We start from the raw sequence: 24,796 nt of genomic DNA on the forward strand, positions 1-24,796 counted from the left end.
TGGACACGGTCGATTAAGTTATCCGATAGACTTTGTTATCTTTTAAATGATTTGGTCACTAATGTTTAAAAGATGCGTTAGAAATAACTATATCGTTTTATGACACGATCGATTATGTTATCTTTTGAATGGTTAGGGCACGAATGTTTGAAAGATAACTTAGAAATGATGATATCACTTTGGACACGAAGGGTATTGTAGAGCTAGAATGACAATCTATCATAGGTTACATCACTCTTGACAAGTTTGTAGATCTTTGACAGTCACCTTTAATCATGAACTTAATGCTTTTGGACACTTAGTCAGGCTGGACACGGTCGATTGAGTGATCCAATCGACTTTGTTATCGTTTAAGGGATTTGGACACGAATGTTTAAACGATAACCGAAGTGATTGTGATAATGTTGGTTATATAGCTAGAATTCGTATGGATCATTTGGTTATGTGTGATGCTTGGTTAAGGAACTCTAGTCTTAACAAGTTTCAAACCTTATAATCTCATCTTTTTACTTTTGCATATTAGTTAGCCTAGTTGTAAATGAAACAACCAAACAACCACTCTTTTAACTTAGAATGATAATTGACGTTGAACTATCCTTGATGTCGCACTAATCCCTATGGAGACGATACAAATACTTACTTATCTTGTTTGATGTAGAAAACAACTTCATCAAAATGGCGCCGTTGCCGGGGATTGGTGTTTAGATATCATAGATAGAAAGATTGATTTATCATTTTAAGCTTTTGCACATAATCCGTAAATATTTTTCTTTACTTTATAGTTGTTACCACTAACCCCTCTTTGATATACAAAGAAAAGTTTCTTGTTAGTTTTATCCGTTTCAGATTCTCCGCATCAAAGAAATCATGGCTGATCATGGTTACATTAACTTCTACACTCCACCCGAGTATGAACCATATCAACAGTATCAACAATATCCTTATGAAGATGAACGGATTTCCAATGTGGAAAATACTTTGAATATCTTCATGCAACAATCCATGATAAACATGCAAAATACCAACCAAAGATTGAGGAATTTATCAATCCAGTTGGAGATGATTCAAGCTCAAATCATGGATAACCAAGCCAACATTCAATCCACTCATGGAGAGATTGTTGAAGAAAGTGCTGTTGAAACTGAGGAAGACACAACATTAGAAGGATGTGGTGAACTAGAGAATGCAATAGAAATAGAGCCACCACATGAACCAGGACTTCCTCAAGAAAGGTCATTTACTGAAGAGGTCAAAGCTGTTGATAATGGAGAAGTGATGAAGGTGACTGAGAAACAGGAACGGTTACTTAGCAAGGAAGAAACATTTGAACAAAAGGGGAAGAAAGTGAGCAAGGCTGAAGTTGACCGGGTCATTGATGAAATTTGTGCCTTGTTCAAATCAAAGTTAAGGAGGACATGGACTCCACATCATCTGTACTTAAAGTTCATGGAATTCCTCCCTAAGCGAAGGAATACAAAGGATGATGTATTGTCCGTCTCATTTTGGCCACCCTAACGAAAAAGGCGTCGAGCTAACAACGTTAAACAAGCGCTTGTTGGGAGGCAACCCAATTTTATAAGTTCATTTACTGTTTTAATGCATATTAGGTATTAAAGTCATGTGTATGCATCAAATCATCCAAAAACAGAAGTTAAACAGAGAGCAGAATTCTGAACTGTCCTAACTCGCAACTGCGAGTAAAATAGCTCGCAACTGCGAGTAAACTGGTCATTGACCATGTTGACTACCAATTCACTCGCAACTGCGAGTAAATCTGCTCGCAACTGCGAGTTAGTGCAGTTCTGATTGTTTGCTTCTGCTGTTTGCTCATTTTAGCACATTGACTTAAATTTTGTTTTATTAGTACTTTGTTTTATGTTGAATAATGTGTTAGCACTTTTGGTTGATTAAGTATTTCATTTTGTTTTGAAAATCATGGAAGCTTCATTTGTATCACTCTTGCTTCATTTTCAAATCTCAGATGATTAGTAATGATACATAATTATGGTTAAAGCGCAAAGCCAAGGTACAAGTTTCCAGTTTTTCTAGGTTTTTACTCGAATATGAAACGAGTACTTTGTGTAAATTTCATTTCATTTAGTTTTCCGCAATAATGTGTTTATTTGTGAACCACTTGGTACTTAACCTAAAAGTGAGGTAGCTTCACACTGTTGTACTATATGCTGGAGACCAATAATCACCGTCTAACTTGTTTTTGTTATGTTAAATCTAATAATTGTTTTGAACTGTATGAAAGCATGGAAAGGATCAAGGCACATTTTTGTTATTGAGCGAAACGTACTTGACCACAAATAAGCCTACCTTGTGAGAAGAGCGAGTATTTGCTAACCCACTTGAGCCAAATGAATCGGAGTCCTCAATTATGAACTGTCAATTCATAAGCACAATGCTTGATGAATTTGCCCTTGAAGTTTTCGAAATCCAGTTCATTCTTGACACACTTTAGGGCTCTGGTATGATCTTAGTTGTTGAACCCTAAACCTTTATCGTTTAATTGTCCCTTTTTCCTTAGAGTAAAGGAACATTCAAATAGGGTGTATTTTGATTCAAGTTGGGGGAGAGAAGGTGGATGTAAATCTTATGTCAAGTATCTTGGTGAAAATTGTTTGAATAACCTGACAACATTGAAGTGTATATACTTAGTTTGTACATTTGAGAAAAGAAAAGAAAAGAAAAGAAAAGAAAAGAAAAGTCAAAAATAGAATAAGTTGTCAAGGTTATTGGTTATTTTGTTAATCACCAAGGGTTTGTAATGGTTGGTAGGGAAGATTTTGAATTTTAATCGTTGATACAAGGAATGTTCCTCTTTGATAGGCCTTTTTAATCAATTGCCCCACATATGACATTTCTCTTGTAGCCCAGCCAAGTTATAACCCTAGAAAGACCTTTTGATCCATGCTTATGTGCTTTTTGAAACGATATTTGGATGGACACATAGCTTAATCAGGATGTTAGCATGATTGTTAGATGTGTGTTCATAACCCTCATTCATATGATTTCAATTGTTTATTTACTTTCCAAAGAAGTGTGTTAGGTGTGGTTCGTGAATAATTGTATTATTGTTTTGAACTATTTGGCATGAACTTTGTACATAGGACTCATCTCATATTAGTAGTAGAATTCTAAATTAGTTGGAAACTTAACCTTGCCAGCGCATTCATTTTGAATCATTCATCCGAGAAAGACTTCAAAGCCTTATGTACTTGTGTCTTGTTATTAACTTGTTTGATTTTCATTCCTTTGTTTGAGGACAAACAAAGAGTTAAGTTGGGGAGAGTGATAAGTGTCAAAAAAGTGTTAAATTCATGTTATATTTTAAGCACTTTTTGTTGCTTGCTTTGCAAGTAATTGAAGGAAAAGCCGAGAAATAAGTGTTAAATGCCTTATTACGCTTTATATATCTTACTCTACTCTTTTGTGCAGGAATTAGCCTCAAGACACTGATCAAAGACCAAAAATCATGAAAAAGTACTATTTGGGTAGAAGCTGATCCAGGAGGCATGCAACTCGCACTCAAACTCGCAACTGCGAGTGCCAATGTGAGCAGCTCGTAACTGCGAGCTCCCTTACTCGCAACTGCGAGTAAGGGCGGTTTGACCAGATACGCCAATAGCGTATCTCTCTGGATCCTTTGTATTATCTCAACTCGCATCTGCGAGTGGTGTAGCTCGCAGCTGCGACCTCAGGCAGAGCAGACCTCTATAAATGGCCCACTTGCTATTCTTTGAAGATAGTGTGTTGGGATTATCTTAGATATTCTTTTTCTCTTAGTTTTAGCTTAGCTTTTTCATTGTAATTTCATAGAGAGAAATAGGGTAGATCATATAGAGTGAGAGTGATTTTGGAAGTTGGATCCTTATTCCTTTGCTGAGACATCACAAGGGTAATGAATCCTTCCTTTTCAATTCATCCTTGCATGGCTTCCATGATGATGTGTAGCTAAATACCCTTTGTTGGGATGAGAGGTACTTGATCTTTGCTAACATGTAATCCTTTTGATCTTGCAAAATATGTTTCTAGCAATTTATATTCAATATAGTTGTTATTCTTGTTGTTAATGCTTTCGGATACTTAATCAGGCTGGACACGGTCGATTAAGTTATCCGATAGACTTTGTTATCTTTTAAATGATTTGGTCACTGATGTTTAAAAGATGCGTTAGAAATAACTATATCGTTTTATGACACGATCGATTATGTTATCTTTTGAATGGTTAGGGCACGAATGTTTGAAAGATAACTTAGAAATGATGATATCGCTTTGGACACGAAGGGTATTGTAGAGCTAGAATGACAATCTATCATAGGTTATATCACTCTTGACAAGTTTGTAGATCTTTGATAGTCACCTTTAATCATGAACTTAATGCTTTTGGACACTTAGTCAGGCTGGACACGGTCGATTGAGTGATCCAATCGACTTTGTTATCGTTTAAGGGATTTGGACACGAATGTTTAAACGATAACCGAAGTGATTGTGATAATGTTGGTTATATAGCTAGAATTCGTATGGATCATTTGGTTATGTGTGATGCTTGGTTAAGGAACTCTAGTCTTAACAAGTTTCAAACCTTATAATCTCATCTTTTTACTTTTGCATATTAGTTAGCCTAGTTGTAAATGAAACAACCAAACCACCACTCTTTTAACTTAGAATGATAATTGTCGTTGAACTATCCTTGATGTCGCACTAATCCCTGTGGAGACGATACAAATACTTACTTATCTTGTTTGATGTAGAAAACAACTTCATCACATACGAGTCTTCAGCCCTCTTTTCTCTCCGAGCACTAGCGGTACTCGCCTCTTTACCTCTCTGCATCCTATCCTCTCTAATAACTCGTTGCTGCTCATCCGTATCCCTAGCCATATTTGTACAAAACAAATTTTAAAAAACATAAATAAGTTGACAATGTATTTAAGAATACAATGTATCTAAGCATTTACTTAAGGCATTGAACATAGGCGAACGTAGGCATTCATACAATGTATTTAAAACTTTTAAGGCATTGAACATAGCAAGTAACATGTAACATATCAAAAATGAAACTTAGGCATTCATAAAATTTAATATAACACATTCATCAAACTTTATATAACATACCACATTATGTCATGCTTCAAACTTGCCAAAAAATTTAAAAATCCAAGCTTATAATAATTATAACATATATACTAAAATTGAACATAATTGAAAACAAATTACACAAAAAAAGCAAGATTTCCTCACTTATGCATTTTATCAAACACCTTATGTGCATTCTAAATTAGGAGCATAATTAGTGTGATTTGAACATCTAAAGGGCGACATTGTACCTACATTGTACCTACATTGTTTCTAAACAACAAATACAGCATAAACAATACTTTAAAACATCAAAATCATGCTTCATTTTCAATTTTCTAATGTGAAACTAACATTTTGCTCCAAAATATGTAAAATAAAACCCTAAACAAACTACATTGCTTGTAAATATGAAGAATATAACTTATTTGTGAATTAATTGACGAAATTTGGTTGATTTTCGAGCAAATTGAAGTTTGGGTGATTTTTGGTTTGAATGGACAAGTTTAGCAATCAACACTGTAACCAGAAAATGGAGGTTCCTGCGTTCTTAAGATGCAGAACTCGGCGGTTGTTAACAACCGATGGAACTCAGCGGTAGTTAACAACCGGCGTGTTTACCAGCGGTAGTTAACTACCGTCAGGGGCATTAAGGTCATTTCCATGTGTCAATTGGAAGTATTCTATGTCAAAAAAGCAATTTTCTTTTTTGTTTTGTTGTTGTTTTGTAACTGGTCTGTAACTTTTCCCTTTAACATTCCTCATGCTAGAGTTTTTATGTTTGTGACTTTTTCCCGGCAACACTCCTTATGCCTTCGTTTAATATACCCTAAAAAAATGTATTAAAAGTTTATCATTATAGTTTACGCCCCTGGAGATAAGAGGCATTTTTCAATTTGACGTGGTTACAAATTCACAAATCCATGCCATCATCGCAATGGTGACCATTAAATCGAGATCGGACGGTGTGCAGCCTGAGAGATGCTTGGGGTGCAGCTTTTTTCAGCGGTGTACCCGTAAACTTGGCATAAATTTCGCAAACTTGAAATTGAAGCTGTCCAATTAAGATTGCATAGTAAGATCGCGTGACTATCTTGAAAGAAGGACTTTGGGCACACATAATTTTCAAGATTGACCGTTTGCGTGTGCATTATGAAGAATTGATTTTGGTTAATAGTAATTCTGACTAAATTTTGGTTAATATTTATATAAAAGTGAGTTAAAATTATTATAAATTTGTTTGTGAAAAATAATTATAGAGCTAAAAAGCTGCAAATCCTAGCTTCAAGTATAATCAGTTCTAAAGACATAATCAAATCTACTTGATCGGAATCAAATATATCAGAACAAATTCTACACCTCCAAAATCAATTCTAGTTCCTCTAGAAGTGCAACCAAACATACACGTAATTTGGCATCAACACTTTAGATTTTTCATTGTTTGCCATGTGATGCAGGGCAGCAGTGAACTCTAATATGGGTAGGTGTTCCATCATGTATGGTTGATTGTAGCCGTTAAATTCATCTCAATCACGTACAAATACGAGCACACTATATGATATCGATATGCGGATACCACTTCCTTTTTCTTTTTAGTTTAAGATACAGCGACGCCGCTTGGATGTTAATAAAAAATTTACATTAACATCCAAGTGGTGTCGTATCTTAAATTTAATAATTTGTTAATAAAAGATATTTGTTGTTTTTTGTACCAAAAAAAATATTTGTGGTTTTTTTCACAAACAAATTTAACTTATTTTATTCGTCAAAGTAGTCATAATGCACATGTTGGAATATGATCAAAAGTTAGTGGCTAGCATAAGACAATGTTGCTCTAGCTAAAAAATAAGCAACATTGTTGGTTTGCCGCTGAATAAAACTTATCCTAAAGTTTGATAAAGAGCAAAATAATTTTCTACAAACATTTAAAATAACACTAAATTCTAACTTGTGACTATGCTTACTCGAGGTGCCGTCAACCACTAGCTTGATATCTAATCCTATAATCACTTGAGTAAAATTCAAATTCATAAATAAGAGTGCTTGTCTTAAGCTCCATACATACTTCCGCTTCTTAAGGTGTTGGTTAAGTATTTGTCCACACGGTTTAAACACAAATGAATTCACCTCTTTCGTTTCTAAGACACATACCGGCACTAAAACAATTTTTTTCTTTAAAACTTGCCGCATCCACGTTGCTTTAAGTGTAAATTTTCCTAGCATGTAAGGGATTCCATTTCATACTCCCTCCGTCCCAAATTAATTGAGTCATTGGCTCATTTCACACTTATTAAGAAAAATGTATAAATAAAGAGGAAAGTGGAATATATTGAATTGAGAATGATGAAAGTAATATTAATTAGAGTTATAAAGGGAAAAAAGTAGAATATATTGAATTGGGAATGATGAAAGTAATATTGAAAATTGAAATGACTCAGTTATTTTGGAACACTTTTTTTTAGTAAATGACTCAGTTAATCCGGGACTGAGGGAGTAGTATAATTTACTAGCTAAAAAGCAACGATAGAAATGGGAGGGTTCGAATTCCAAGATACAAGAGAATCTTCTCAAGTTCGCATGCAAGGCTCCATGCAAGACCACTCATTTATACTTCCTCCGTTTGCTTTTTTCATATTTCTTAAAAAATTGTTGGTGCAGTTAATGTGTCTATTTTGTGTGTTAATATTAGCAAATTGTCCTTTGTTTTTATGTGTATTAAATTTGATTTTTCATATTTTCAGACAAGTTAGTAGTACTACTAATTAAGCCTAAGGGCGTGTTTACAAAAAGAGTAATAAATTTATTTATTAATTTGAAAAAAACGGTTTATATTTAAGGAATTTTGTTTAGTCAAATGAAATGAGTGCTTATGTATAAGAGCAGAGGGAGTACCATTTTATGTCATTTGGTAAAATTAAGCTATATACCAACTTATAGTTGATAAAATTAAAGTGTTAAGGTTGAGTTGTTAAAAAAAATTGAGTTGTTAATGGTAATTTGTCCAGAAAAAAGTTTAAAAACACTAAAGGCAAAAACTTGAAAAAGAGTAAAACAATTAAAACAAGTTTGACCAAAATAACAAACAATAAAAGCATTAAAAATATAATTGAGGGAAAAAATGCAAATAGACAAAAGAAAACTACCGACATATATAAAGTAAGAATATTTTTAACATGAAAGTAGAAAAATTGAGACGACACGCGTAATAACAAACAATAAAAGCATTAAAAATATAATTGATTGAAAAAATGCAAATAGACAAAAGAAAACTACCGACATATATGAAGTAAGAATACTTTTAACCTGAAAGTAGAAAAATTAAGACGACGCACATAATACAGACAATGAAAAGAGAGAATAAAGATGGTAAAATTTTATACAAACAAGAGATACGATAAGATTAAACAAAGATATGATAGAGACGGCTCATATCCACACAATAAAAAAATAAAATTGTATTAAAAACTAATTCTAAAAGTTCTTTAACGGTTAGTTTAAGAGTTTTCCAATTTTCTATAATTTTAGTGTAAATGTAGATTTGAATTAAAAAATAATTAAATTGTTAAATGTAATTTTACCCAAAAATAGGTTCAAAAACATTAAAGGCAAAAACTTTAAAAATAGTAAAACAATTAAAAGAAGTTTGACCAAAATAACAAACAATAAAAGCATTTAAAATATAATTGAGGGGAGAAAATGCAAATAGACAAAAGAAAACTACCGACATACATAAAGTAAGAATACTTTTAACATAAAAGTAGAAAAATTAAGACGACACACACAATGCAAACAATGAAAAGAGAGAATAAAGATACAAAAATTGTATAGAGACAAGAGATACGATAAGACTAAACAAAGATATGAAAGAGAGGGCTCATATCCACACAATAAAATAAATAAAATAATTAAAATTGTATTAAAAACTAATGAAAACTAATTCTAAAAGATCTTTAACAGTTAGCTTAAGAGTTTCCCAATTTTCTATAATTTTAGTGTTAATTTAGATTTGAATTAAAATATTTAAATTGTTAAATGTAATTTTATTCAAAAATAGGTTTAAAAACTTTAGAGGCAAAACTTGAAAAATACTAGTAAAATGGTTAAAAGAAGTTTGACCAGCTTGAAAAATAGTAAAACGGTTAAAAGAAGTTTGACCAAAATAACAAACAATAAAAGCATTAAAGGAGAAAAAAATAGAGAGAATAAATTTAGTGGTCTAATCTAACTATTTTTTTAGGGTAATAGTGGAATATTCTAATTACTTTTAAACATATACCAAATTTGTTATATTAATTTATAAGAAACCAAATTATAATGTGTTCAAATTTTAATATCTATATAAAATTTTAATGGGCCTGCATACACAATTATAAAATTAATAAAATCAATTATTCATTAATAAAATATATCTAATAGTAACAAAGACTTTTGTCAAAAAAAAAAAGTAACAAAGATTCATTTATTTTTTATAAATCACATATAATAAAAACGAATATTCGTTTATAAAATAGATCTAATATAATTAAAAATTTATTTGCAAAATATGCATAACTAATAAAACTAAATAATATTCATATTTCCTATGGCAAAAGGCACCAAAACAATATAATTTAATAAAATGAATTATTAATTTATAAAATATGTCTAATAGTAAGAAATATTATTTTTTTGTTTAAAAAGACACAAAGATTCATTTATTTTTTATGAATCATGCATAATTTTTTTATAAATATTCAATTATAAAATATATCTAATAGAAACAAAGATTCAATTGTAAAATATTTACAACCGAATAAAAAAATTAAATAATAATCAGATTTCATATGGAAAAAGGCACAACAAATTATAAATTTAATAAAATCGTTAATCGTTTTTTTATTCATCGCTTATATAATATATCTAATAGAAACAAAGATTCATTTGTAAAATATGTATAACCGTAGAAACAAAGATTCATTTGTAAAATATGTATAACTGTATAACTGAATATAATACATCTAATTGAAGCTAAATGGCACCGGGAAGAATCGAACCCAAGACTTCGAGATTTCTGCTCTTCGCCCAGCACAAAACACTCGCGCCCTGCAACCCTGACCAAAATACCCCCTGCGTGACTTAAGTTGCGCAGCGTGAGTTAACTCACGCATCACGCAGCGTGAGTTAACTCACGCTAGTTTTAAAACACCCTTGCCTTCTGCTATATGCTTCAGCAGTCCAAAACCTTTCCCACTTCAGCTAGCATATATGATATAAGCTTATATGGTTGAAATGAATGCAAAACAAACTGAGAGTTTCCAAGCAGCTTTGAATATTCATATAACTCTGTCCTCTGTCCAAGCATCCATCAGATAAGTTTGAGTTATTTCGGAGACACGTACAAAAGAAAATATCAAATCATACTGAGCATGTTCTTTTAGAAAGCAATAATTGCTCTGGTGGCTTAATATACCATACAAATAGATCATTTATGAAGCTTAAAAATCACTAGATTGAGGCAGTTGAAGCATGTAGCAGAAGGTAAGGGTGTTTTAAAACTAGCGTGAGTTAACTCACGCAACGCTACTTAAGTCACGCATAAGATACAACGTGCGCAAGTTAAGATGCGCAGCGTGACTTAACTTGCGCAGGGGTAATTTAGGCACGGCTGCAGGGCGCGAGCAAAATGTGCTGGGTGAAGAGCAAAATTCAGACTTCGAGGAGGAGCACACTCCCAGGTCCCAAGTAAATACCACCAGACCAACTCAAGTGGGTTTAACACTCAAATTTCTTATAGAAAAAGCCAACAAAAAAATGCCAAATATTCATCTATATATAAGGAGGCGGGACTAGAGTTAGATGGTACTTTTGCAAAAAAAAAAAACAACTGAGCATTAGAGTTTGTCTACATAAAATAGTAAAATGGTTAAAAGAAATTTGACCAAAATAACAAACAATAAAAGTGTTAAAGAAAAAAAATAGAGAGAACAAAAAAATGCAAATGGACAAAAGAAAACTACTGAAGTAGAAAATTAAGATCCACACATGCAATGCAAATAATAAAAAGAAAATAAAGACGATAAATTTTATGTTGACAATAGATACAATAAGATTAAACAAATATATGAACGAGACAACTTAAAATGATACAAAGAAAAAGAAATAACTAAAATCGATATAGATAAATAAATAAAATTAACGAAATGAATTTTTTTTATTGAATGAAATTAAATTTTCAACAATTGAAAGTCGACTCTAAATATACTAATTATAGAAAAATCATCACAATTACGAATAACATTTATCGTTTGTTATAAGAAACGATATTTTCTAAAAGCGCAACTCAATCTATCCCTATTATGAAAAACCACGTCCAATGATCCATGCAACACTTATTCATCGGATACAATTATCTCTCTTCAACAATTTCAATAGTTAACTTTAAAATTATCTTTATATCAATGATATAAATAAATCATCATCATTTCTGAAAGAAATCCTTGGTCATTTTTTTGAAAAAAATTAAAAAATAATAATACTTACAAATATTCCTTAAAAAAAAAAAGTTATATTGTGCAGCGTGCAGCATATATGAAGCAGCACACAACAGAATTACCCTTGTTCCGTCCGTATACAACAGAACCGAACAGAACAGAATCTATCTACTTCACCCACGTTGTTCTTATTTGTTTGTACTCTTCACTTCACTCTTTTCTTCTCTTCAACCAAATTTAACTCCTTTCAGTTTCACTTCTCTCTACATTATATTGCAACATAGCTTCTAACCTTAACTTAACTTTCTGTCGTTTTTTTTTTCTTTCATTGGAACTATAACCTAAGACCTTTGCTTTGTTTTTTTTAACAAAACCTTAAACCTTTTTGTTTGTTTTCACTATAACTGGAGAAAAAAAATATCAAAACTTGAAGCAATTCTTGTTCTTCATCTTTCTCATGGATTTATCAAACGATAACATGGATTCAATCATGGATTCATCAAACGACAATGATGATCAAAATCAAACTAAAAATCTCAAGAGAAAATTCGATCACTTGTATGCAAAACCCAATGTTGAACAAGATTCTCCATCTCAAGAAGAAACCCTCATTGCCAACTTGGTTCCTAGAAGGTTTGCTTCCTTTTCTCTCTCCTTTTTCAACAACCCAATTCATCAATTTTTTTTTTTTGGCCCTTTCATGAAATTTGGCAAAAAAATATCATAAAAATTGCGTTTTTGGGTTTCATGCAATTTTTGTAATTTTTTTCTTCAACAACCCAATTCATCAAATTTTGTATTTTGGCTAGACAGATCATAAAGATTGTATTTTTGGGTTCATGCAATTTTGGATTTTCACTACAGGGATCAGTTGGAGGCATTTGAAGTTGCAAAAAAGAGGAATACAATTGCAATTATGGATACAGGTTCAGGAAAAACATTGATTGCTATACTGCTTATCAAGGAGACTGGTCAAGCTATTAGGTCTAGTGGTGTCAAAAAATTGATTGTTTTCTTAGCTCCCACTGTTCACCTTGTGAATCAGGCATGTTGTTCTTAACTTTGTGTTTAATTCACTATTTTCCTATTTTCAATTCACAAGTGTGATCTTTTTGGTGAATTAAGCTGTCGTTTGTGCATTCACATTGCAGCAATACAAGAATATAAAACTGAACACAGATTTACAAGTTGAGGAATACTATGGGTCCAAAGGAGTTGATACATGGAATTTGAAGAGCTGGCAGAAGGAAATTAGTGACAATGATGTATGTTTATCTTTCCCAGAAAATTACTTTAGGCTTCCTTTGTTCATTGGTGATTTTACTTTCATGATTTGGAGTATTGATTGCTCTCTAGGGCTCATGGACTTTTTAACTTTAGAGCTTATGATCAATTTATTTTTGAATTTATGGCTTAATTACGCTCTGTTTGAATAAACAACTTAATTAAGCTCTTATCATATAAGAGCTTACGTATAAGTTATTTCTGTAACAAAATATAAAATAAAGTCTTCAAAAATAAGCTATAAGTTGTTTTAATAAGCCATATCGGAGAGTTTGTGGAAATAAGCTGAAAACACTTTAAGAACATGTCATAAGTTGTTTATGTAAGCTCTCTCAAGCAATCTCACAAATGTTTGTATTAGTAAATAAGTTCAAATAAGTCGATTCAAACAGGCCCTTATTTTATTCATTAATCATGGGACATAAAAAATAACATAGTTAAATACTTGTAGCCTTTTCCTTGGCACCATTACCTCCTTGGCCATCCATCTTTACTCAAAATAGATTTGCAAGCACATTATTGTTATTCTCTGGGGGTGTCAGGGATCTGTGCACTGTCAGGAATCTGTATTTTGACTGGTTTTTTATTCACCATTTTCTTTTGAAGTGAGATATTAGTCTGAAAAGTTACATAATTTGATTAATAGCTTAAATTTTTTATTGTTCTGATTTGCGGCCCATGAATCTTGCTGATAAACTTGAATATCATTGACTTGGAGTAATTAGAATAACATCTTTCATTCTTTCTATCATATAGGTAATGGTTATGACACCTCAGATTCTTTTGGATGCCTTCAGAAAAGCATTCCTGAGTATAGAAATGATATGCTTGATGGTTATTGATGAGTGTCATTGGGCATCAGGCAACCATCCCTATGCAAAAATAATGGCGGTGAGTGCTAGAAAACAAATTTTTCTTTTATTTTATCGATCATACACGATTTCTTGTATTAGGGTCTGTTTGGTTTTGAAGGAAATGGAGAGGAGGGGCGAAATTATTTTAAACTTCAATTGTTTTGTTCATTTTTTTGGAGGGAATGGGGGATTTTAAACTTTAACTACTTCATTAAATTTTGGACTTAAAAATATCTTTTTATTTAACATGACCTTAAATATTACGATGGTGAAAAAAAGTAAATTTGCATTTCCCCTTCATTAAAATCTCTCCTCTCCCATTGTCGAACCAAACTCAACACATATGTAAAATCTCTCCCTTCTCCATTAAAATCTCTCCCTTCTCCCGCTTCAGTTGAACTAGACAGAACTTTAGAGAATAAATTTTGATATGACTAATGTCTTCTGCTGCTGTAGGAGTTTTATCACCAAGCTAATGAAAAGCCAAAGATTTTCGGGATGACAGCATCACCAGTTGGTAAAAGAGGTAATGTTTATGTTCCAACTTTAACAAACAACTACAGGGTTTTAAAGAGGATTTATTTTTCACTTCGTAAGCTTTCTATTTTGCAACACATTTTGAAATATTCTTTTGAAGTTATTTATCATTTCGAAACATATCATGTGATGCAATGCAAATCATGATCATAAAGAGGCACCAGACTTGAGATACTTTAAAGCATATATTAATATGGTAAATGGCAAAATTTTAGCCATTGCTGCAATTTCAGTGAATTTATAAATTGTGGTTATGCAATTTGTTTTTGCTTCAATTGTAGCCGTCAAGCTTTGTTTCTTTTCATATTAAATCTGTTGAGATATTGATATTTATTATATTTATTATAGTATGATTTGTTAGTATCTTTAGAAGTTATGATAGGATTGCATTCCTATTTAGATCATATCTCATGTATATAAATAGTTGGTTTTCAACCTTTTCAATATTATGAGAAATAGTTGGTTTTCCTGCAAATGTACTTTTCAAGTAATTTTAAACCACTATTTATCCCATTAGGCCCTACGTTCTGATGAAGCTCATTGCTTCCTCTCTTACTTGAAGGATTTTTAGTTGTTTCTTTTCATAATTCCACTGTCACTCAGTCTAGATTGTGAGTATAAAAAAGTACTATATTTATTATTTTTTCATTTATGTCATGAATTAGGTGTTTCTTCTACTTTGGTTTGTGAGGGTCAGATATCAGATCTTGAAAACATCTTGGATTCTCAGGTGATTTTGATTTCTTGAGTGCAACTCAAATTAATTTTCCAACAATGCACATGCGAGATTATGTTTAGCTAAAGAAGGTAAATGGTTTTGTTTGTGTAGAGTTACGTTGTTAAAGATCGGACGGAGATGGATGTATATATCCCATCTGCAAAAGAGAGTTGTAGATTCTATGACCCGGCACGGTTTCATGCTTTGAGTTTGAAGCCAAAAATTGAAGCTTTGTGGTCGAAGGTATTTGTGGGTTCCATGTATATGGCTATGTACAAGATACACTATTTTTTAACCCTTTCTTACTCATTATTTTCTTACAATAAAGGATACTGATGAAAATTAATATGTTTGGACAGTGTGACGTGTTGTTGTCAGAATTTCAAAGTGATTATAAGGATATGGACCAAAAATTTAGGGCATTGCATCAGCGGATGTCCAATGAGCTTGCAAAAATTTTATATTGCCTTGAAGATCTTGGACTGTTGTGTGCTTATGAGGTACTCATCAACTTTGTGACATTATGGAAAAAAACGTGCAATAAAAAGAAAATGAAAAATCTGTTCTATTTTTGTTGTTTATAATGGAAGTTTAAAGCTTATCTAACATATGTTCTTAATCAAGGGCTATTTCTGTGTTAATGAGTTACTTACGTTTTGTAAATTAAGCAAAAACTATGGAAGTATTTTTTTTTTTTCCTTTTAAGATAATGTTATATTTTGTTTAACTATTTCACGGCTTCTGATATATCAGTCAGAAAATATCAAAATTTTCCCACTTGGAAGTCTTGTCGCAAGCCTTTTGATAATATGTATGAATAATTGTTTCTTTGTTTTGTTACTTAAATTATTAACATTTTTTCTATCAATCTGGTAATGCACACATAGATATATGAATTAACAATTCATATTGACATGGTTTTATATTACTTTCTGATCAATCTGATAACGCACAAATAGATATTTGAGTAATGTATTGTGATTTAAATTAAAAAATTCTCTATCAATTTGGAGAAGAAGCGATCAGTGAACAGAGAGAGACTAGTGAATGTGTTTTTGGAAAGAATCTCAAATCAAAATTTAAACAAATAAATGATATAATTTTCCTAAAATGGAACAAAATCAATGGTTGAATGAGTAAATGCAGACCTTTGGATCAAACAATTGAATGGATGAGATTTGGTGTCAAAGTTAACTTTGACAACTGGTGTCAACTGATCTTGACTTTTTCAACTGATCTTGACTTTTTTAATTATCTTTACTAATAATGCGTTTTTGTTTGTGCAGGCAGCTAAATTCTGTCAAAAGAAATTCTCCAAAATTAATGGAGAGTGTGAAGTTTACCGAAAAGCCAATTTTCAGTGTGTAACTATCATTGAAGAAGTAATCAAAATAATTGAAGAATCCCTCCATCTTGGTGCGCATATAGAATTTTTTCTCCTTTTTGGGCTTTTGGTCCTTTTAAATCTTTACACTTATTTATTTGAGATTGCAATTATCTATGTCTGATTAACACGCAATCTAGTGCCTTTCATTATTCTATTTTATTTGGCGCTAGTGTATTTTATGAAATTCTTATGATATATATATATATATATATATATATATATTTTTATCATATAGCAAGATTTTTTATTGTTCAAGATTTTTTATTGATGTGTTAATACATCAACAAAAGCAATCTGGTTTCCAATAGATGTTCCTATGTACAGTATATGTGTTTCTGACTTGGTTCATAATATGAAAAACGACAATAAAATGTCCTTTTAAATGGCTTGCTTATTCTTTGACTATTATTTCTGCAGCCGATGAAATGATTTTGGATGTTGAATTTGATTGTTCAAAGGCAGTAGACATGGGATACATTTCACCAAAATTACTTGAACTTATTAAACTCTTCGAAACATTTGGGTATGCAACTATGAATTCACTGTAAAACTGTACTCCCTCTGGTCCTATGTACAAAAAGAAAAAACAAAAATCAAGATCAAGGAGACTCATTAACTGTGGTCATTTTATAAGGTTTTTACTAAAGTAACCTTGGCATTAAATGTTTTCACACGCACTAATATATGTATTAATTGTATTTCTATTAATGAATATAAAAGGGTACAAAAGTCATTTAAGCAATTAATTCACCTTCAAATTCTTCAGAATGTTTCTTCTATAAGGGACCAGTGGGAGTATTCTGCATCATAACAAACACATAATCTATAATTCTGTGTTTTTTTTGCAGAGAACCTAGTCAGTTATTGTGCCTCATCTTTGTTGAAAGAATCATTACAGCAAAGGTGATTGAAAGATTTGTGAAAAAAGTTTCCCAGATATCTCATCTCACAGTTGCCTATGTAACTGGAAGCAATACATCAGCTGATGCACTAGCTCGTAAGAGGCAGAAAGAGATATTGGATTCTTTCCGATCCGGAAAGGTATGTATTTGGTAACATACAAGAAGATTATTTAAAAAAAAAAATGGTCGGCATAAAAAATCTCATCAGATTCTTAATGCTTTTTTTTATTTAGGTCAATCTTCTATTTACAACTGATGTACTTGAGGAAGGAATTCATGTGCCAAACTGCTCGTGTGTGATACGTTTTGACCTCCCCACGACAGTTTGTAGTTATATCCAATCTCGTGGAAGATCTAGACGTGCTAACTCCCAATTTATTTTGATGTTGGAGAGGTGATTATTCTCATTCCTAGCGTTAAATAAATTTTTACGACCAGTTTAGAGCCTGTTTGATGCAGGAGATTTCTTATGCCCCCCCGAATACTCTTAGTGAATATCCTCGAACCACATAAGCTCACACACACATACACACAAATTAATTAACGATTGACTTATATCTACAGGGGAAACTTGAAGCAAAGAAATCAGCTGTTTGACATAATCAGGAGCGAGCGTTCCATGAATGATGCAGCTGTTAGTAAAGACCATGAATCTAATTTAAGGGCGTTTACTGTAAGGAAAACAGAATCATACTGTGTGGATTCTACCGGAGCATCAGTCACTTTAGACTCCAGTGTCAGTCTTATAAATCAATATTGCGAAAAGCTCCCACGAGACAAGTAAGAGTAGATCCTATTATGCCTGTGTACTTTTTTTCTAACTGGTTGAAGCATAGTGTTTTCAAACAACCCATTCATGCAATTTGAATTGTATTCTATGACGTAGGTACTCCTCTGCAAAGCCCAATTTTGAATCGCTGCCTATGGAGGGAGGAGGGCACATGTGTAAATTAATATTACCACCTAATGCAGCTTTCCAAGTACTAGTTGGTCCTTCAGGAAAAGATGTTCGACAGGCAAAGACTCTTGTATGTTTAGAAGCTTGTAAGAAGCTGCATCAAATGGGTGCCTTAAATGACCATCTTGTTCCTTTCATTGAAGATCCTTTAGAAGCAGACAATATTATAAAAAACAAGGAATCGAGTGCAGCTGCAGCTGCAGGTGCAGGTATAAATGTTTTTCTGATTGAATTTATTCTTGCTTACCGTATTTTTTATTATAGAGACCTGCAAATGTTTGTTTTTGCCATTCAAAGTATTCGGTTACTCATGCTGATGCTGTTTAATTTTGCTTTGCTTTTCACATTTTAAGGGACCACGAAAAGAAAGGAGTTACACGGCACAGCCAGCGTTCAGGCATTATGTGGTTCATGGGGAGACAAACCTGATGGAGCCAAATTTCATGCTTATAAATTTGAATTCAAATGTAATATTGTTTCTGAAATTTATTCTGGATTCGTTCTTCTGATCGAGTCAAAGCTTGATGATGATGTGGGAAATATAGAATTAGATCTGTATTTAATCTCAAAGATGGTGAAGACTTCTGTCATTTCATGTGGCCAAGTAGATTTGGATGCCGAACAGGTACTAGAATAAATAAATTTAAGGTTTGATCCGAAATATTATAGAGCATTAATGTGATTTGTTCTGAAGGTTAAGTTGATGTTTTATTGTTGGTTCTCTTCTAGGTGACGAAAGCAAAAAGCTTCCATGAGCTTTTTTTCAACGGTTTATTCGGGAGATTGATTCGTAAGTCCACAACAGTCCAAGGGGAAAGGGAATTTTTACTGCAGAAAGACACAGAACTATTGTGGAGTCCAAAAAACTCGTATTTGCTTCTACCACTTGAGAAGTCAAATGATATATGTATCAGATCTTTGCAGATACATTGGTCTGCAATCAATTCTTGTGCTTCTGCTATTGCATTTGTTAGGCGGAGATTTTCGTTGGTTATGGAAGTTTCTGATGATAACAGCAAAATCATATCACCACCATGTGATACCGATAACAGCAAAATCATATCACCACCTTGTGATACCAGTTCATCATCGGATATGGAATGTGAAAGCACAAACATGTTTCACTTTGCCAATTGTGTTGTTGATGTTAATAGTGTGAAAGATAATGTAGCTTTGGCCATTCATACCGGAAAAGTATATTGTATCATTGATGTAGTTGATAACTCATCCGCTGAAAGTCCTTTTGACGGGAACAATGACAAGTCTGGACCGGAAGACAGGATGACGTTTACACAATATTTCCAGAAAAGGTACATAATTTGTTTCATCCCACCTTCCGTTGTTTTCTCTCTCTCACTTTTACTACCCTGCCATTCCTAAATGATGAATATAGTTGACTAAACAACTCATGTTGACCAGGTATGGAATCACACTACGACATCCAGAACAGCCTTTGTTAAGGTTGAAGCAAGGTCATAATGCGCACAATCTTTTTTTGAACGTTCCCGAGGAAGGTTGGTTTTTCCTAACTGTTTTCAATCTTATGGCACATTTCCCCCTCCCTTGAACTTGTCATTGGATTATATTTTACCTACTGACGATTCAAAAACACCGACACCAACAAGCTGTAATCATTAGCGGCCCACCTAAAGCCGACAATGTAGAAAAGATATCACACACAAGCTCTTTTTTTTTTAACTCAAGATATTAACTTGACAAATATAATATTCCATTGATTATGATATTTTCTTCGAGTTTGGCAGATGGTGGGGACAAGTCATCACAAGTTGGCCCGGTAGCCCCAAAAGTTCCTGTACATGTTCACATTCCACCCGAGCTTCTTTGCCTTCTTGATGTTAAAAGAGATGTGTACAAGTCAATGTACTTGCTACCATCTCTTATGTACCGTATTGAATCTTTGATGTTATCCAGTCAGCTTAGAGCAGAGATAAATGGTCACACAGACAATTTCAAGATACCTAGCTCTCTGGTTTGTCTTATACAATCTGATTTTGTGGAAAAGATACACATTCATTTGTGCTTTTATTATGATAATCTTATTTGTCTCTTCTTTTTGTCTGTTAGATTCTAGAAGCACTTACAACTTTAAGATGCTGTGAAAAGTTTTCTATGGAACGTCTTGAGTTGCTAGGAGATTCTGTTTTGAAATATGCGGTGAGCTGTCATCTCTATCTTAAATATCCTAAGAAACATGAAGGACACTTATCGTCCTTGAGACAATGGGCTGTTCGTAATTCAACCCTACACAAGCTGGGAACAGATCGCAACTTACAGGTATTCTTAACTACAGTTATTATTTATTATTTTGTTACTGTCAAGGAGCTTAAAACTTAAATTGTTAGTAAAAAGCCTTTGGATGTATTATATATACTAGAGTACAGACGGGCACTTCGTGTCAGTCTGTCCACTCTTTTTCTATTGTATTTTGTTGTGTGTGTTGTTTCTGCTGCATTTTATTGTGAGAAAGCCCAAAAGGACTTAATATGTGGATAAAGCTCAAATCTATTATTATCCGGTGCCAATAATCAATTGAGTCTACTGAAGTTGAAGGATCAATTGATGAAGATTCAATAGCCTTTGGGAAAAAATATTAAGTAATTCATTAGGTGCAGGCACTGGAATGTTTTGTTTCTAACTGTAAAATTCTGTAAAGCTCTGTGTAAATTGTGTGTCTATAATGAGATCACACCCTTCTATTTATAATGGTTATACAATAAATACGTTGACTGCTTATTTATTGAGCACTAACCCCGGAAGTTGTATACTCTAGGAGTAATAACAATCAATCTAGGAAGTTATAAAATTAAAGGAATATCTAAAAATTCTTAATTTTAACACTAACAAATATGAATCAACTCAATGCATATTACCTTGTCATGTTTTCTGACAGGGATATATTCGAGACTCCGCATTTGAACCGCGTCGTTGGATTGCTCCTGGACAAGACTGTATACACACTGTTCCTTGTGATTGTGGGTTGGAAACCTTAGAAGTGCCTTTAGATGTAAAGTTCCACACTGAAGATCCAAAAGTTGTGGTTGGAAAGTTGTGTGACAGGGGTCATCGCTGGATGTGCTCGAAGACTATTGCTGATTGTGTTGAAGCTCTGATAGGAGCATACTATGTAGGTGGCGGATTGATTGCTTCACTTCACATGATGAAATGGCTCGGGATTGATTCGGAACTTGAACTGTCAATGGTTGATCAAGCCATTACTGCTGCGTCTCTCCACACATATATGCCAAAAGTAAATGAGATTGCCAGCCTTGAGGCAAAAATTGGATACGAATTTTCTGTCAAGGGACTCTTGGTGGAGGCAACCACACATTTGTCTGAGTCAGAACATGGAACTGGCTGCTGCTATGAGGTAATTGTTATGTTTCATATATTTAGAATTATTTAGGATCCGTTTGGATTGGCTTATTGAGTTTATCTACTGGCATAATCGCATGTGAGACAGTTTGAGAGAGCTTACGGAAACAACTTATGTCCATATGCTGTTTTCAGCTTATTTCCATGAACTCTCCAGCATAACTTACAAACAAACTATTATGGCTTATATGAAAACCATTTGACTTAATTTTATCTTTTGTTATAGAAATAGTTTAAACTTAAGCTCTTACGTAATAAGTGATTAGGCTATAAGCGCTTAATTAAGCTGTAAGGGTCCGTTTGGATTGGCTTATGTTTAAGCTTATGAAAAATAGTGTTTGCAAATAAATAAGCTTTTATGTTAATTTATTAAGTTCTCACTAACAAAAATTGTATCTTCATAAGTTGTTTTTTCATTCACCACCTTGGCAAACTTATGAATAATACATAAAAGTTTATGTATTTGCATAAGCTAGAAAATAAGCCAATCCAAACGGGCCCTAAATACAGCCTTGTTGAGTTTATAACTTATGAAAATTTCTTATTACTTTTTATCATGCATATTTTCTGGCAGAGGCTTGAATTCCTTGGTGACTCAGTATTGGACCTGCTCATCACATGGCATCTATTTCAGAGTCATACCGAAATTGATCCGGGAGAGTTGACTGACCTGCGTTCTGCTTCTGTGAATAATGAAAATTTTGCTCAAGCTGCTGTTAGACGAAACCTTCACCAGCACCTTCTGCATAGCTCGGGATTATTACAAAGCCAGATATTAGAATATGCGAAAGTTATATCTGAACCAGAAGACAATGCCGTACCACTCCAAGGGATTAAAGCTCCTAAGGTTAGTTATGGTTATCATTAAGGTTATTTATAGCATATAGTTACTTATATTATTGTTAGAATTTCTCTCACATTAACTACCTAAAAAAAAAAGAATTTCTCTCATGTTTTGTATAGAATGGTTTAAAATATAAATTTGTTTTGGTTTGATTCAGAAATCAATAGAACTATTATTGGAATCATTTCAGTTTAATGTTTTTACTTATTACCATTACTTGTAATAGATAGATAAAATAGGCAAATTATTAAAAGCAGAATTGTTATTCAAATAATTAAAACCACAATTAAGGCTTGTTTGTTTAAGATGAATTTTTTTTTTATATGTAAACTAAACTTAAAATATGCGTTTCTATACAAATACTAGAACTTCTTTTTTAAAAGTTGTGCCGTTGTTTTTGTTTCAAACACAGGCACTTGGAGATCTAGTAGAGAGTATTGCTGGGGCTATACTAATTGATACCAAGCTCGACCTTGATCAAGTGTGGAAGGTTTTCAATCCTCTGCTATCTCCAATTGTTACTCCTGAAAAACTTGAACTGCCTCCATTGCGTGAATTAATGCAATTATCCGACTCTCTCGGATATTTTGTAAAAGTAAAAATAAGTCATGATAAGAAGGGAACCATGGAGCATGTTGAGATTCGTGTACAGTTGCCAAATGAACGATTGGTTCGAGAGGGAAAGGGACCAAATAAAAAATCTGCGAAAGGAGACGCTGCTTTTCAGTTGTTGAAGGATCTTGAGGTTTGTTATTCTCTTCTGAATGTATTCTGGACCTAGTTCGTTTTTTTTTTTTTTTTTTTTTTGCATGCTACTGCTATCTTTGTTAATATTTATGTTTCATTGACCATTTGGTTTATACTTGTGAATTACAGAAAAGGGGAATTTCATATAAGGGAAAAAAAGTAATGGATTACAGTATTCCCAGTTGTCAAATTGAAGACCAACCCCCAAAGCCAGTAGCAATTAAAAAGCCCAAATTGGACAAAACTAACTCAGCTGCAAATGAATCTACTGGTGATCTGAAGGACATTTCCAGTAAAGCCTCTGATACTAGTGGTTCTATTCCAGGTTCGCACCGACAATTTCGTTCTGAGTTTGATAGCAAGTCTTGTCTTCCGAATGAAACAAAATCCACATCTGTAGAAATTTTCATTTGTACTTTCTTGTATCATGATTTAATGCTTAGGTCAATCGATATGCATTCATATTCTTATATTATTTAGATTTACTTCATTGTTGGCTTCATGTTGTACAGTTGTTTCATCAATCAAAATGAATAAAAAGGGAGGACCCCGGAGCGAACTGTATGAAGTGTGCAAGAGAAAGCTGTGGCCATTGCCTTCCTTTGATTCAACAGAATATAAAGATAGGTGAATCCGCTAACACATTTGTACCAAGACTAGTATTTTAAATATTACTACATGTCACGTTTTGTGGTGCTAAAAAATATAAATGTGAATCTGACGAGTATCGTTTATAACAGATCTCTATTTGAATCGTGTAAAGGGCTGGAAGGAAGCAAAGGACTGAACTGTTTTGTGTCGAAAATAACTTTGGGCATACCAGGTTATGGTGATATAAAATGCCAAGGAGAAGCTAGAAGTGATAAGAAGAGCTCATATGACTCTGCTGCAGTCCAAGCGCTTTATGAGTTACAGCGGCTTGGAAAAATTATGATTAAGATTGATGATGGCGATGTAGAATGCCAAGGAGAAGCCACAAGTGGTATAAAGAGCTCACTTGACTCTACTGCAGTCCAATAATCTATCTCTTTTAGACTCCACCAACTAACCGATTGAATATAAAGGTAATTGAGTCCTTTGAATTGCTGCAAATTAGATGATTCGATTCACTCTGTTCGTGCTGCCTCCGCAGCAGAAAAAACAAGTGCAAGAGGAGAGGAAAGATGAAAGGAAGATAGATATTTGATGAAGAGAAAGAATAAATAACAGATAGATAGAGGCTGTAGGGGAAGGGTTTTAGCAGCAATTTGGTTTAAATAGAATTAATGAATAAATTTATGAATTTTAACAAAACTAATTGTATAATATGAGATGATAATTGTGTTATAATTTATTTTAAAATTTATATATAAATTAGGGAAATGCTAACAAGTGCCCCAAGGGCACTTGTTTAGAAGTCCAAAAAAGAAACTTTTCCTTAACTGGGGCACTTGCTAGCCTAACCCAATTAATTATAATGTATATTTTTGTTTGTGTTAAAATTTTATAGTTTAGGTGTGTATGATGTTTATAACAAGCTTAATCAGCTAACTAATGGTGTCACCCTAAAGTAACACCAAGAATACTTGATCAGTGTGTGTTGGTTAAATGATTGACAAATGGATTTCTACTTTTGAA

At 33.0% G+C, this 24,796-nt stretch overlaps 2 protein-coding genes across 2 annotated transcripts; both read left to right on the top strand.

Annotated features, from left to right (window-relative positions):
• The first annotated feature begins 795 nt into the window (after nt 1–795).
• On the top strand, nt 796–1,515 carry LOC146942339 (uncharacterized). Its single transcript, XM_085758040.1, has one exon. It carries the CDS (start codon nt 868–870, stop codon nt 1,513–1,515), a length of 648 nt encoding a protein of 215 aa, XP_085614166.1. The 5' UTR covers nt 796–867.
• Nucleotides 1,516–11,681: 10,166 nt separating this feature from the next.
• Nucleotides 11,682–24,589, top strand: DCL3 (dicer-like 3). The gene is made up of 25 exons (XM_085756308.1): nt 11,682–12,188; nt 12,420–12,600; nt 12,707–12,820; nt 13,596–13,730; nt 14,150–14,219; nt 14,896–14,960; nt 15,060–15,191; nt 15,308–15,448; nt 16,235–16,364; nt 16,753–16,858; nt 17,184–17,376; nt 17,471–17,631; nt 17,802–18,017; nt 18,124–18,404; nt 18,549–18,820; nt 18,925–19,505; nt 19,615–19,709; nt 19,959–20,185; nt 20,281–20,490; nt 21,107–21,583; nt 22,163–22,435; nt 22,845–23,177; nt 23,309–23,504; nt 23,692–23,806; nt 23,920–24,589. Exons 1-25 carry the CDS (start codon nt 12,013–12,015, stop codon nt 24,197–24,199), a joined length of 5,160 nt encoding a protein of 1,719 aa, XP_085612434.1. The 5' UTR covers nt 11,682–12,012; the 3' UTR covers nt 24,200–24,589.
• The last annotated feature ends 207 nt before the right edge of the window (nt 24,590–24,796 follow it).

The sequence above is a fragment of the Medicago sativa genome, chromosome 3 (genome assembly GCF_051527215.1).
Source record: "Medicago sativa cultivar Bolivia chromosome 3, Bolivia_mono, whole genome shotgun sequence".
NCBI classification, from domain to species: domain Eukaryota; kingdom Viridiplantae; phylum Streptophyta; class Magnoliopsida; order Fabales; family Fabaceae; genus Medicago; species Medicago sativa.